Below are 15,989 nucleotides of genomic sequence, written 5' to 3'. Positions count from 1 at the left end.
GTACTAATTTCATTATTCATATGGTTTGGGCATGAATAAAATTAAATGAGCGCACATTGAAAGATGTTTAATTAATACAATTCAAGGTAGTTCAACCTGATCTTGCTTGTAATCCAGATGTCAAATCTTTTTTCATAAATATGATTACCCCACATGGTGAAACTTGAAAAAAATAAAATAAAACTGGCATCTTCTGAGATATTGAGGTCACTTTTATTTGTTCTGTGGAAAACCCAAAGGGTACCATCTTAGAGGGTAGTTCAGGATTTGTGGCTTCAGCCTTTTATTGCTCTTGCGGTCACTGGCCCTTCTGCAATCAGTTTTCAGATGGATGAGGAAACAATTATACATTCCTTAAAAAAAAATAAAATGCATACCATCACACATTTGTGGAGTAAACCCTGTGTTGTTTCATTAGCTTTTGATAAATACTTTACCAATATGTGTGAACTTTTGTTCCAGAGCCCAAAACACTATTTTTAAATGTTGATGTGGTCCAGCTGGATCTATTCTTAACTGCTTTAGACACCTGTCTCAGTGTGAATGTTCTCCAAGTGTGTGAGAAGCTTAATTAAAAACAAGAGGGAGAGCTGGGGGGTGTAGCTCAGTGGCATTGTGTGTAACGGGGCGCGCGGGGGGGGGGGGGGGGACGACACGACTTGACATGTGTAAGGTATAGTTATGTAAATGTCACATACACTTGCTTCAGGAAAGGAGGTACAAACAGATGATGAAAACAAACATCAGATCAGACTACCATACAGACTTCAATAGAGCAAAACACTGTGTTGAGTCTAGAGAGATGGATCAACTGTTTCCAGATAACCAGTTTTGTTCCCAACAGCCATGTCATACTGCAGACAATCACCAGTGATGCTAGCTCCAGGAGAGCCAATGCCCTGCTCTGGCATCTACCAGACCCTGCACACATGTGACACACACACACATAAATAAAAAGAATTTTTTTTTTTTTTTGGTTTTTTGAGACAGGGTTTCTCTGTGTAGCTTTGGAGCCTATCCTAGCACTCACTCTGGAGACCAGGCTGGCCTCGAACTCACAGAGATCTGCCTGCCTCTGCCTCCCGAGTGCTGGGATTAAAGGCGTGCGCCACCAACGCTTGGCAAAAGAATTTTTTCAAAAAATTTGCTAACATAAAGTTTCAGGGCAGTGCCAGGCAGTGGTGGTGCACACCTTTAATCCTGGCACTCGGGAGGCAGAGGCAGGCAGATATCTGTGAGTTCGAGACCAGCCTGGTCTACAAGAACGAGTTCCAGGACAGCCTCCAAAGCCACAGAGAAACCCTGTCTTGAAAAACCAAAAAAAAAAAAAAAAAAAAAAAGTCAGGGCAGTGATGCACATGCCTTTAATCTTAGCACTCAGGAGGCAGAGGCAGGCAGATCTCTGTGAGTTTGAGGCCAGAGTGAGTTCCATGACAGCCAAGGCTGTTTCACAGAGAAACCGTGTCTCAGAAAACAAAACAGCAACAACAACAAAAATAAAACCTATAGCTCTCATCTTAAAAGGAATAAGAGATGGTTTATTCTGGAGCCATTTTGAGTGACTATGGCCAGGGAACACAGACTTAGCTTACCCAAATTCCATATTCCAACATGGAAGCAGTTTCATTACATTTTTATAGTTTTACAGAATAAAAGTCAAGGGGCTAGAGTTTAGCTCATCAGTTTAGAGCGTTGACTGTTCTTCCAGAGAACCCAGGTTCAATCCCCAGCACCCATATGGCAGCTCTCAATTGTCTGTAACTGCAGTTCCCAGGGACCCAACTACCTCACACAGACATACACACAGGCCAAACACCAAATGCACACTTAAAAAAAAAATAGTAAATCACATCTTTACCCCATACTTTCTTGGCACTTATTAATTATACATAGTAACAGGATTCATAATGGTAATTGATAAAATACACATAGGATACTTTGATCATCTTCAGTTCCGAAAGTGATTTACAAGATCATGGCACCATGATCTTGGTTACACTGAGGAAAATTTATATCCCTCTATTGTGAATATTAACTGCTAATAAATCCTAAAAATTTTGTATTTTGTAAAAAAAAAAAGTAAATCAAAAGCAAGTTTAAAATGCATTGGTGGGTACATCAGAGAGGCAGATGTATCAAAATTTGGGGAGTCTTTCTCTAAGCTCAGAATGCTGATGATATTCTTAACTTCTAGATTGGTTGAAGCTAGTTGCTTCACTATTGTCACTAGATGTTGGTTCCAACAGTAGAGGGGAGGTGCAGGACTGGCTATATGGAGGGCCAGAAGTTAGCTCAAGATAAGGTCATTCGCCTCTGCACTTGCAATATTCCAGTCTCCACAGCACTGAAATTCTCCTCAGCCAGCCAGGCTCTGCAGACATGGAATCCTTTCAGGTTTCCTTCTCACCCAGTGCAGCTTCTTTTGAGAAATTTTCCTTCACAAAGTCTACCAGATACAGCAGGCAGGATACTTCCAGCCATACTTTTTCCCACCTAGCATCCTTTCAAATGCTGCCTAGCAATTGTTCCAAAAAACAAATTTCCTGGAGAAGGGTTCATCAGCTCACCAAGGGAAAATTGTAGTGCTCTTTCTAATTTGTGACAGCTCCTTCGGCTCTTTGATTGCTTGTCTAAAAAGAATCAGAACTAGGATTGTAGCTCAGTGGTTGAGCACTGAGTAGCATGCATACACCCTTTAAAACTCAGAAGCCTGAGGGCCCAAGGATGCAGGCATACATTTTTGCTGCCATCAAAATTGATTAAACAAAACAGAAGAAGAAGAGGAGGAGGAAGAGAAGAAAGAAAAGGAAGGAAGGAAGGAAGGAAGGAAGGAAGGAAGAAAGGAAGGAAGGAAGGAAACACGAACACCTATAAAGGCTCCACAGTTATTAGGATCTAGGACTGGACTTGAAAATTACCACCAAATGCCCATACTTGTCTAAGTTGATCGATGTAATTGAAATCTACTCAATTTTTAATGTTTCTCAAATGAATTGTTATAGTAAAATGAATTCATTTAAGCCATCAAAAAATAACAAAATAGACAAGCCATGATGCCACACACCTCTAGTCTCAGCACTTGGGAGGCAGAGGAAGACAGATCTCTGAATTCGAGACCAGCCTGGTCTACACAGCAAGTTCCAGGACAGCCAAGACTACACAGAGAAACCCTGTCTTGAAAAACCAAAAGTAACAAAATAATAGTATTTATTTCATGTGAACTCCATATGAATAGAAACAAAGATGACTCTGGGGTAAGACACATTTCAAGAACTCTTAAAAATTTTTTTAATTATGCATTTCTAATGTACCCATTTATGAGGTTATCTTGGAGCAATCTTTTGCAACTGTATTCACTAACCCCTTTGTATCTTATGTTTTTGACAGGCAGGGTCCATCTGATACTAGTGACAGAACTCAGGGCGTGGCACAAGCTCAGCAGGCACTTCTCTGCCACAGAGCAGCTTTCCTCAGCCTCCTTATCAAAAGCCATTGTGATCATAGCATGCCTTCCTTCCATCTATCTCTGGTAAAACAATCACCTCTTCACCGGAAAGCTACCTCCAGTCTCAGGACAAGTTGCTTCTCATTTTAAAGGTTTACTTTTTCATCAAATATATTTAGGGGCAATGCATTATGGAACAGACCAGGGAAGCAAAACTGAAGGCAGAGACCAGTTTGAAGTTAGACTCAGTGTGACAGCATTCTTGGCCCTAGGTTGACTGGAAACTAGGAGTCTCTACATTCCAAAGGATTTACCAAATGGTCACAAAAGATGTCACATATCATACAGAGGACAATAAATGCCGTAATAGTAAGGGAGCTAACGATAGTCCCAAGACAATTCAGTTCTAAACTTGTAACATTCTGGCCCCTCTGCGCCACTGGATAGAACATCAACCTTGAGGATTTTCAGCAAAAGGCCAGCTCTTTTCAGTAAATGTTGATTACAATGTCATTTTCCCCTTCACAGAAATCTCGTACAGAAAAAGATAAATAACGATATTAAAAATAGTCAACTACCACTTGCCAGATTTCATTCAGTATTTCACGCGAGTCAATTCCCACTAACTTTGCCAAAGAAGCTTTATAGTCTTTATTTATAGACAGAAAAACCAAGGGAACTCAAAAAATACTTAGAGATTGTAAATTTCAGAAATATGGAAAGGTTTGATTTTTTAAAATACTTTCCTTCAGCAAGGCAGTGGTAGCACATACCTGTAAACCCAGCACTCAAGAGACAGAGGCTGGCAGATCTGATTTTGAGGCCAGCCTGGTCTACAGAGTGAGTTTCAAAACAGCCAGGGCTTCAAAGAGAAACCTTGTCTCGAAAAACCAAAAGCAACAACAAAAAGTTTTTTCTTTTCCATTATGCCATGCTAAGTCACACTTCTGATTTTTTAGCTTCATAAATGCCATGCTTGGCATTTAGACACTAATAATGCCTATTAAACACTCATTACACATAATCTCTTATGGGAGGAGGGAAGTTTAATGCCCATTTGTCTTAGGGTTTTCTATTGCTGTGAAGAGATACCTTGACCATGGTAACTCTTATAAAGAAAACATTTAATTCGGGTTGTACCCTTACAGATTCAGAAGTTTAGTCCATTGTCATCATGATGGGGAGCCTGGCATCATGCAGGCAAGCATGGTGCTGGAACTGAGAGTGTTACATCTTACAGGCAACAGGACTTACACACTGGGCAGTATCCTGAGCACAGGGAACTTCAAAGCCTGCCCCCACAATGCTGTACTTCCTCCAACAAGGTCTTATCCACTCCAAAAAGCCACACCTCCTAATAGAGCCACTCCCTATGAGATTATGGGGGCCAATTACATTCAAACGACCACAGCATTCAACAAAAGAGCCCTTGTGTGTGGTTTAGATAGTAATGACCTCCATAGGCTCATAAACATGAATGCTTAGTCATTAGGGAGTGATGCTATTTGACAGAGCAAGTTCCAGGACAGCCAAAGCTATTCAGAGAAACTCTGTCTTGAAAACAATGAAATAAAACAAAAACTTGTATATAAGATATAAACTGACCTACAATACATGATTTTCAGGCTATACCACCAGTCCTACACTAGCTTTGTTTTTACAACACTCTGTTTTGTGTCCACTTTGATAATATACAAACAATGAAGTTATACCTGGGGCCAACTGCTAATTAGATATTGTGGTAATTTTAAGTCTCACCTCTATAGTGCAAGATTGATAACAATAAAGCTAACCTTGCTTATTATTTAATATTTTCTCTGTTGCTATAGTTAAATACTATGCACTGGGTCATTTACAAGAGATAAAGGGCTGTTTAGCAGCCATCCTGAGGGCTGAGCAGTCTAAGAGCTTGTCATAAAGCTCCTGGTTGCACCAAAAATGGCAGAAAGTAACACTTATGGTGAGACAGAGAAAACATGCTATCTCAGTCTTTTCTTATAAATCCACCAATATCATCCCAAGATCCTATTAGCTCCACTGTACTACAATAAAATACCTGAGGCAATTAACTTATAAAATGAAAAGGGGTTATTTTTGCTCATATTTCTGGAGGTTCTAGTACAAGATCAAAGGGTCTTATTTCTTAGGTATTTTCTAAGGACATCACAACATGGCACGAGCATATGGCAGAAGAAATCACCTCAGGAACCAAGAAGCAGAAAGAGAAACTAGGAAGCTGTGGAATAATCCTCTTGTAAAGATTTGTCACTCAGATTGGTATAACTGATTGGTCAGTAGCCAGGCAGGCAGTATAGGTGGGACAAATAAACTAAGGATGATGGGAAGGGCAGAGTCTGGCAGCCAGATGGAGAGGGAGCAGGAGGTAAACATGTCATGCTGATAAAGGTACCAACACATGGCAGAGCATAAATAAGGAATATGGGTTAACTCAAAATGTAAGAGCTAGTTAGTAATAAGCCTGAGCTATTGCCCAAGCATTTATAAATAATATTAAGTCTCAGTGTCATAATCTGGAAGCAGCTGCTGGGATGGGAGCGGTGGTCAGGGCAGGAAAACTGCACTCTACATATGGCATTCCAATGTGTGGTTGAAGTTTCCACATAAAACCTGACAAAGCCTAAAAAAGGATTCTAGACACACAAGAATGGAATCAAGCATGGCTTCTTCTTTGTAGCTGCCTTTCCTCTGGTGGGCTCTGGCATGGCTCCTTTAAGAGACAGCTTTTTGGCTTGGTGCTAGCAGCAAAACAGGTGGCTCTTTTAAGAGAACTTGCTACCAAACACTTGAATGCTATTTGTGAGCACTGGGTGACATGCTGCTTTGCTCAATGACAGTGTAGACCCAGAAACTTTCCAGAGTTGGGGGGGGGGTGAACATGGCTCCCAGAGCTGGTGGTAAACATATCTCTGCCATGAAACCAACCTCTCAAGGAACCAAGGAATGAGACAGAGTCAGGTGCTTTGGTGCTAGTCACACCACTTAGCAATTTAAAGACTCATGCGTTCATAAAAAGATAGAGATATGCAGTAAAGAAAGAGTCAGACCAAAAAAAACAAAAACAAAAACACAACTCTAAATGGGTTATAGTGTTTAGAAATATATGTAGGTTTGGGAGAGAAAAGAAAAAGTATAAAGTCCTTAAAAAGAAAATTTAAAAAATGTAATGAGCCACATAAATATGGGAAATACAGAGTCTGTGTTGTCTTTAAAGTTTTTGGCTGCTAAGAGACCTTGGATTATGAAAGCTGCTAGATTAAACCAATCTATATATTTTTAAAAACATCTTGACTTCAAAACTTAAGTCAAAAGATATGTTACTTTGGGAAAGAAGTTCTGCCTTTATTTACACAGGGAATGAGAGGCCCTGGATTCATGCTGAGTTAGAAAAATCAGGTTTGATTGAGGAAGACACTCTGAAAAATCTGTGATGGGAACAGATGGCCCAGATGATCCAACATTTCAGAGCAACTCTGTTGTAGTTTCCTCTGAGTTCTACACCAGAACAGCTTTTAGGTTGCTGGCTGGGATGATCTATCCTCACAAACTATTCCAGTAAGGACTTGACCATAATCCTAAATTTTCTCAGCACCCCCCAAAGATTACCAACACCCCCAAACATCATGAAGTAGTCTAGAGAACTACATCCACATTTTCAAAAAATGGATTTTGGATGTTTGTCTTTGTTTAGGGAGTTGGTTACAAATTGTTGTTTGTCGTAGTAAAAAAAAAAAAAGCTAAACGAATAGTTAAATTCAGAGCTCTCTTTCTAAAAGAAGAAAGGTAGATGTGAAATAGAAATGACAGGATAAAAGGATAGATTGTTGAATCTACTTTAACCCAAAAACAACTATTAATCTTATATATTTTACTTTGGTATGAATTTTGGTTTATTGATACAAATTTAAAGTTAATTTTATTACACTGTATGAGTATTTCTACTCTTGTTTAAGGTGTTTATATAGCCCAATTAAAAATATAATGTATACTTAAGAAATACAGATTAATAGTCATCTGTAATAGTCAAACTTACAGTCATGTTAGGTATGTTTTCAAGATCATACACAGATATATTTAGATTGATGTAATGTCTTCAAACACTTCAAAGACCTACAATAATATGGCGTTTAATATGTTTAATAACCTAAGGCTTTTCATGACAGTTACATATGCCTGCTTCTGGCAGCACCAATCTACTTCAGAGACGATCGATAATGGGAATCCAAGAAACTCTGTATGGAGTTTGTTTTCTTCCTTCCTTCCTTCCTTTCTTTCTTTCTTTCTTTCTTTCTTTCTTTCTTTCTTTCTTTCTTTCTTTCTTTCTTTCTTTCTTGGTTTTTCAAGACAGGGTTTATCTGTGGCTTTAGAGGCTGTCCTGGAACTAGCTCTTGTAGACCAGGCTGGTCTTGAACTCACAGAGATCCGCCTGCCTCTGCCTCCCAAATGCTGGGATTAAAAGCGTGCTCCACCAACGCCCAGCTTGGAGTTTGTTTTCTTTATGGCAAAAGCTACCCATGTGGAAAAAGAAACTGCCGTAGCCTTGATTTCTTACAGTTACTTTCTAAATTGGACCAGCAGGATGGAAAAAAAAAAAGGTGACGGCTGAACTTTGCCAAAACAAGGTAGGACAGTCCTACAAAATTCCCTGCTTCTCAAAAATATCTGTCAAATATTCTAGGCCTATAGGTCAAAGATGGATGCCCCAATGTCACAGTGGCTGGCAGGACAGAAACTTCTGCCTACACTAGGAAGTTCCAGGTGTCTCAGTCTCCTTCAGGGGAACATCCCCATTTCCAGAGTCTTTTCTTATATATTTTACCACCTTCCAGCACCTTCTATGTCAAAATACAGCTTTGAGCACATGGCCCTTCTGTCCAAACTATAGCCCAGAGCCTTATGATGTCATTTGGTGCTAAATATATCTATCCCAAAGGCACTACCTCCAAAAACTAATAATGTGAATTAGGGAATTAAATTTCTAACACTTGAACTTTTAGGGAACACATTCAATCCATATATCTGTGACTGTTGTCAAAGTCTTTTTATGTGGCTTCTCAGAAATAAAGGAACATAGAAAAGTTGATGTTTTAATGACAGGGGAAAGTAGATTTAACTAGACTTAAAACACATCTACATAGTTGCCTTCTTTCAGGAATTAACAATATATTTCTTACAGATAACTGCTAAATACATCTGTCTTTGTGAGTAAATGAATGACCCAGATGACTATTTATGGCTCTTATTATGAAATTTCAAGGGAAAATCCAGAAAACCTTCCAACAGAAAAAAACATCTTTGTCCATTATGATTCAACTTCAGGAAGTGAAGAGGTTCATTCACAATGACAAGAGAAGAAATGATGAAGACACAGATGGTACCTAGTATAAAGTCAATATTTCATAATCCAGCCCCGCTGAAAGCTGGCCATAAACCTCAAGATGCCCTCAGCATCTTAGCTGTGTGTAGTGATGCACACCTTTAATCACAGTCCTTATGAGGCAGAGGATTCCTACAGTCTGAGGTCAGTCTGGTCCACAGTGAGTTCCAGGACAGCCAGGGCTACACAGAGAAACCCTGTCTCAAAAAACAAAACAGAAAAAAAAGCAAGAAAGAAAGAGAAAAGAAAAGAAAAAGAAAGGAATCTGCAACACCAAAACTGCTGCTTTCCTTACCCCTGGCACTCAAACTAGAATTTGAGTGAAAACACACCTTAAATGTGTGGAAGGAGAGAAGTGGTGATTCTCTCTCTCTCTCTCTCTCTCTCTCTCTCTCTCTCTCTCTCTCTCTCTCTCTCTCTCTCTCTCTCATTGGAGTGTGGGCCAGAAGCAGCTTGGGTTTATTCCTATGCACATACTCGCCACTGTGGAAGTGCCCGTGCTTTGGAGTCACCCTATGACATCAACTAAAGAGTATTGGCTCAGGGATGCTGCACTGCCATTTATCAAACTTTCTAGGACCTTTCTCTAAATCCCTTAGATCAGAGTCAACAGAAATGCAGAACATAACCATGGATGTCCTTCAATACTAAATTAAAATTAGATCAGTTATGACCACACAGAGAGAGAGCAAGATGACATTAATCTTGGTAGGCTCACTTGTCACAGGACAATCCTGCGGCTGGACTCACATTTTCCAAAATTATAAGATTTCCACCAGGCACCACCCATATAGAAATGTCCCACAGTGCCTAATTCTTGTGATTAAGACTCTGTGTTGGAAGAGATGAAAACCTCAAAGAGACAGACATAAAATTTACACGCACATTAAGAAAGGTTGTCATGGCAACTTTGCTGGAAGATATGTATTTTTAAATCTAAGTAAATTTAGCATTCAAAACACATTTGCTTCTTACTCAAAGGTTCTGTATCAAGAACATTTTAAAACTTGTTTTCACATTCCTTTTGAATCTATACTCTGAAAGCTTAACAAAACCCTATGACTATAACAGCAGCCTAGGCTTAAGCACATATTTTCAAAAGACCTTAGGTGAGAAACACCCAAAGAGAAAAGCCTAATATTTTTATTCCATTTCCAGAAGTCCTACCTAGGTGGATGCCTCTAACATTTTGGTATGGTTATGCTATCAAATCCCTGGAAGATCCGGTTAAGCTTTCAAATCAATTATCTATTAGCACATGACCTAGCCACATAAGCAACAATGGTGAAAACCGAGTACACCTAATGCAGCAGTGTAATTAAGCAGTTCATATGAATGGCTGATATTGGTCTCCAACAATGAAACCGATCTGGAGCTATGCTCTAATGGCACCATCACTGACAGTCTTCCTTCGTAAGATATCAAATCAGACTCTCTTGTTCATACACTAAAAATAAAAGGCTGATTTGATTCCAAAGAGTTTTCCTTGTCTTTGAGACAGGGTCTCACTATGTATGCCAGGCTGGCCTTGAACTCACAATCCTCTTGCTCCAGCCTCTCAAGTGCAAGTGTCACCAAGCCTGACTTGCTAACAGCTTCCCCACACTACATCCCATAACTGATTCCTTTGGTTCTTTCTTTGTTCATTTGCTGTTGTTTCCTTCCTGGGCACTTGAGAGATCTAGGTGCCAGGGAGTTCTATGTGCTAAAACTCTGGACATGGGAGTGGGGTTTCCTTTCCACGACAAAGCACAGAACAGACACTACAATGTCACACCCATCTGGTTTTGTTTTGATGCTGAGGGCGGAACCCAGAGCCTGTGTGAGTGGTTAAACCCCTGTCTCCTAACATAGTTGTTTTGTTCAATACTGCACCATCAGCAGTGCCTAGTATAAAACTTCACATAACAAATGTGAAGGTATGAAGTGGTCAGGACAAAGTTAGAAGAATCAGTAAGAGGTTAAGGGGGACCAGAAGTTCAAGGTCATCCAAGCTACATAGTGATCTGGAAGCCAGCCTGTGATACAAGTACCATGTGTCAAAACCAAAATATAACAAAACTCAAACATACCAGTAAATCCCACTGACGGTTTTAAAATAACCTAAAATGTTGAGGCTCAGACCTTTGATTTGCTGTTTTTAGTCTCATTCTGTAGCACAGGATAGCCTTGAACTTCTCATAATCCTCCTGCTTCAGGCCCTTGAGAATTGGGTCTGCAGGAATGAGTCATTACACCCAACTCATTTGTTTTTACTAATAGACTTCTGAAGTATCCAAAAGAATACAGCTGAATCCAGGAGGCACAGTGACAGAACCTGCTGTCATCAGTGAGGGCCTTATGACGGAACGAGTATTTGCAGCTGGCTTTGTCAGTGTGAGGCCTTGCCCTCCCACACACAAAAAAGGGTATATACCAAGATCTGTGAAGAAATAAAGATTCAAAATATCCTAAACTGCAACAACTACTCTATTTATTTATTTATTTATTTATTTTTATTTTTTTGGTTTTTTGAGACAGGGTTTTTCTGTATTGCTTTGGAGGTTGTCCTGTAACTCACTCTGTAGACCAGGCTGGCCTCAAACTCACAGAGATCTGCCTGCCTCTGCCTCCCTAGTGCTGGGATTAAAGGTGTGCACCACCAATGCCCAGCCTACTCTTTTATTTTAAAATATTTTTTTTTTAATGTGTGTGTGTGTGTGTAGGCTAGAGGACATCTCAGGAGTTGTTACTCAGGCATCATTCATCTTGTTTTTGAGACATGGTCTCTCCCTGGCCTCCATCACAGATGGCTGTGCTCCTGGCCAGCAAGCCCCAGGGATCTACGCATCTGTGCTATCACAGCACTGTGATTACACAGGCACAATACCATACCTGACTTATGTGGGTGCAGGGAACTGAATCCGGTTCTTAGGTTTTTGTGGGCAATATTTTACCATCTAGGGCTACTTTTCTAGCCCTGGAATTTCCATAAAAAAAAAAAAAACCCTAGAAAAGAATTTGTTATGCTTTAAGTTAATTGTGTAACTATGGGCAAAACAGGCTCATTTGGCTGGGCTCCATTTTCCTCCCCGTTAGTCATTAGTTATTCCACACCACCTCATTTATTGGCAATTATGCCAAGCTCCCTTCTGCCTTAGTCAGGGACTCAGTCTTTGCCTTCCTTGATCATGGCTCTGAAGACCTCACTTGCTTTAAAACTACCCTTATTTCAGCATCTCTCACTGACACCTGGGTTACACCTCAATTGCCTACTCTTTTTGCCAGTTTCCAATCTACTCACTAAACCAGGAAAACACTAACCCAAACACAGGAAACACAGGTGGGAGGGGCCAGACTTAACAATTTGACAACTTCTAGAAACAACATAATAGTAACCAATAGTAGATTTAAAATTTTAGAATATAGTTCATAATTTAATTGTGTGGGGGGTTGCAAATAAATGCTACAGCTTGTTGTGTATGTGTAATCAGTAGAAAAGGAAGGCCAGCTGAACTAATTAAATTCTATGTTAATTGGTCACAAATAGTTCTTACAATTATCTGATCAACATGCTTCATAGACTAACTCAATAACTAGGGTGTGTGTGTGTGTGTGTGTGTGTGTGTGTGTGTGTGTGTGTGTTTTATAACTTGACATGTACAATTCTTGGAAATTACAAATTAAATTCAGTGGTGTAGCCATGTGTGGTGGCACACACTTTTGACCCCAGCACTTAGGAGGCAAAGGCAGGGGAGAATCTCTGTGAGCTCAAGGGCAGCCTGTCTACAAAGCAAGTTCCAGGACAGCCAAGACTCTTACACAGAGAAACCCTGTCTTGAAAAACAAACACAACCAAAAATAACCAACAACAACCAAAAAAAAAAAAAAAAAAAAAGAAAGAAAGAAAGAAAGAAAGAAAGAAAGAAAGAAAAAATAGACCAGCGTTGGTGGCTCACACCTTAAATCCCAGCCCTGGGGAGGCAGTCGGATCTCTGTGAGTTTGAGGCCAGCCTGGTCTACAGAACAAGTTCCAGGACAACCTCCAAAACAATACAGAGAAACCCTGTCTCGAAAAACAAAAACAAAACAAAACAAAACAAAGAAAAAGAAAAAAAAACATTCAGAGGTGTTAAAAATAACCAGTTTGTAATCATTCCTTTTCTCTAATAGCATTCTTCCTAGAGTTGTCTAAAAACAAATGTTTACAAAGAAAAAGGAATTTTTGTTAATGTCTAATTGTATTTGTATGTGGGGGTGGGTGCATTGTGTCAGTCAGAGGACAACATGTAGAAGTTCTTTCTTTTTTTTTTCAAATTATTAAACTATTGACTGGTGACTAGGGTTTTTTATTGACTTAATCTAAGTATTTCCAAGTGGTTTTATCTTACTGGGGAATGCTGGACCTGTAACTCCTTTGCTTGCTACATGATGACTGCTCATCGTCTCCACAGAGAAGAGAGCAATTTCCTGTTTGTCCCTGCTTATACCCCGAATCTGCACAGCTACACCACTTCCTGTCTGGCCAATCAGCCAGTCAGTGTTTTATTCATTAACCAATAAGAGAAACTGTTGGACCCAAAAGTGAAGTCCAACTCCGGGAGATGCAACCCACAGAGTCACTCACAGGACTCAAGTTCCATGCAAAAGCAAAAGGATTTTATTCCAACGTTCCCTGGGAAGAGAATGACCCCAAGTTTCCAAAGTAGGCAGTTTTTATGTCTTTTTTGGTCACTAGGCAGGAGTGTGACAACATATTGATTGGCTATAACATACATGAGTCATTTACTGATTGGTTAGCAACTGAACTTACAATTTTGCCCACGAGGGGTTTGGAATGTTATTTTGGTTTTTACACCTGCAAGGCCATGGGACAGCTAGTGGTTTTTCTGGGAACAGAGTGACTTATACTTATTTTCAAAACTTGGGTGCTCTGGAGCAGGATAACTCATAACAATTTTTAGAAACCAGACAGTTGTTGAAGATAATAACATTCCTTGGAAACTAGTAATAATAACAATTTCTAGAGACTGGTCATCATGACTGACCATTTCTTTTTCCCAGAGCTGTGTGGGTAGCCAGAGTGATTTTCAAATAAATGCTGGTGGGTATCAGGCTGGGTTTGAGTTGGGGGTCTTTCAAAACATATACACAGAAGAACATTCCCCATCACATCCTCTTTTCTGTCTAAATAAAAAGGGCTTTAACTTTAACATAGTAAAATTACATATAACAAAACAGTTATCAAGTAAGAACTATAGTTATAATATTTAGTCCATTAACATTTAGCAAGATTTAAAGAAAATATTCTCTGTGAGTCTAAAGTCTTACATGTAACTTATCTTTTATCATAACTAATGAAACCATAACCATAACTATCTATCTTCATCTCCATCAAAGACCACAGAAGGATAATATATAAACTATAGAATTGACAGAAACATATCGATGCCTGGACAATCACCCAATTGTAATGTTCACAGGTCATCAGGATTGGTGGGAGGTGCCTTACTAGCTGAGCCATCTTGCAGATCCAGAAAAGGGATTTCTTACTAAAAAAAAAAACAAAACAAAAACTCAACAAGTAGCAGCGCATCTGGGCTAGGGAAAAGAATCTGGGGTTGTGGTGACAACTCAGTAGAAGAGCAGAAAGGAAATTCTTCATCATTATAGCACAAGACAAAACAAAGGTGAACTAAAAAATAATGCTATCAATAAAGCATGGAAAATAAAACTTCTACTAGTGCTAAAGTATATTTTGAACAATTCTTAAGATACTTTAGATATTAAGTAACTTTAGCCCCACTTTCCTTACTAATGACTGAACACTGCTGTAGAAAACTGCAGCCATTTCTCCATTCTCGTCTTTTTGTCCATGAATCTTATTGTGTATTTTCTTAATCTACTTCCTTTTTTTGTTTGTTTGTTTACAAGGTTCTGGGGACCAAACTCAAGGCAACACATGCAAGGCAAGTGCTTACCACTGAGCCACGTCCCCAGATCCTTAACAGTGTGTGTGAGCTCTTCACCTGTCATATGGGTACTTCCTTATCTACGCTATGGCTTACAGTTTTAGACGTCTGTTCTCTTCTCCAACCCCACTTTGGTTGTGGCTTTTGACTAGTGCTTTATTCTTTCTTATTAAAGTGTTCATTTTGTGTCGTATGACATCATAATTAATTCCCAACTTGGGAATTCTTTGTCTCTACATGGAAAGTAGAGTTTAACAGAGTGCTTTGAGATTTCCAGCGAAACAGGACAAGCTTCCGCCTCCATTGGTCACATAGGATGGACACTCGCTTTGAAGACCACTGAGAAGCATCTGCTGTTCCCAGATGATTCTGAACAGCTCAAAATGCTGAGCCACTTGCAAGCTTATAGACAAACGCTCAGGATCGATGAGAAAATACAGCAGACACTACACAGAATGCCTAGGAAATTACCAAAGCCCAATTAACATGATTAAGACACCAATTAAGACTCAGAAAACAAAACAGAGTGATAGGTGATTTATTAGAAAGCAAAAGGAGGTAGCATTGTTTCTCTTTATGAATATTCAGAAAACATGATTCTCCCACTTACACAAAGGAATTCACTTCTAAGGTTATTCATTTGAGCCAGATGGTGGTGGCCCATATCTCTATGAGTTTGAGGCCAACCTGTTCTACAGAGTGAGTTCCAGGACAGCCAAGGCTACACAAAAAAACCCTGTCTCGGGAAGAAAAACTATATATAGAGAGGCAGATCAACCTAAGAAAAATCAAGATTAAAAATAATGGCTTAGAAAGTGATGCAAATTAAAAAAATTAAACTTTCCTATTAAAATTGTCAATATATTGGTGCAATAAGTATGAATGTGTATTACACATTAAGAAATTTTGGTATATAAAAATCCATATGTACTTCACAAAGCACTGATAGGTTTTACATTACAAAATGATGCTGGGTTTGTAAAAGGACTCAGCACAGATTCTACATAGGCATTTCCCTCCATCTACTTAATAAAGACTAATGTCTAGTGTCTTTTGGAGACAGTGATCCACGCTTCTTCCCTTGATGATGTGACCAGTTCATACTTCATCTCAAAAACTTGTCCCTCCACAGCAAGCAGGTGCAGTCTCCTCACCAGCACGCTCACTAGCACTGTGGCCACCGTGTAAGCAAACCTGA

At 39.5% G+C, this 15,989-nt stretch overlaps 1 protein-coding gene across 3 annotated transcripts in view; it reads right to left on the bottom strand.

The window, feature by feature from the left end:
* Positions 1-15,313: 15,313 nt before the first annotated feature.
* The window catches only part of LOC100768685 (cytochrome P450 20A1), a 40,389-nt gene continuing 39,713 nt past the window's right edge, over positions 15,314-15,989 (bottom strand). For all 3 annotated transcript variants that reach the window (XM_035440972.1, XM_027397014.2, XM_027397015.2), the window contains exon 13: positions 15,314-15,985. In XM_035440972.1, coding sequence (XP_035296863.1) covers positions 15,835-15,985 — 151 coding nt within the window. In that variant the 3' untranslated portion in view covers positions 15,314-15,834. The remainder of the gene's footprint in view (positions 15,986-15,989) is intronic.

This window comes from Cricetulus griseus, chromosome 2, assembly GCF_003668045.3.
Source record: "Cricetulus griseus strain 17A/GY chromosome 2, alternate assembly CriGri-PICRH-1.0, whole genome shotgun sequence".
Taxonomy (NCBI): domain Eukaryota; kingdom Metazoa; phylum Chordata; class Mammalia; order Rodentia; family Cricetidae; genus Cricetulus; species Cricetulus griseus.
This window is presented reverse-complemented; position numbering and strand designations above follow the sequence as displayed.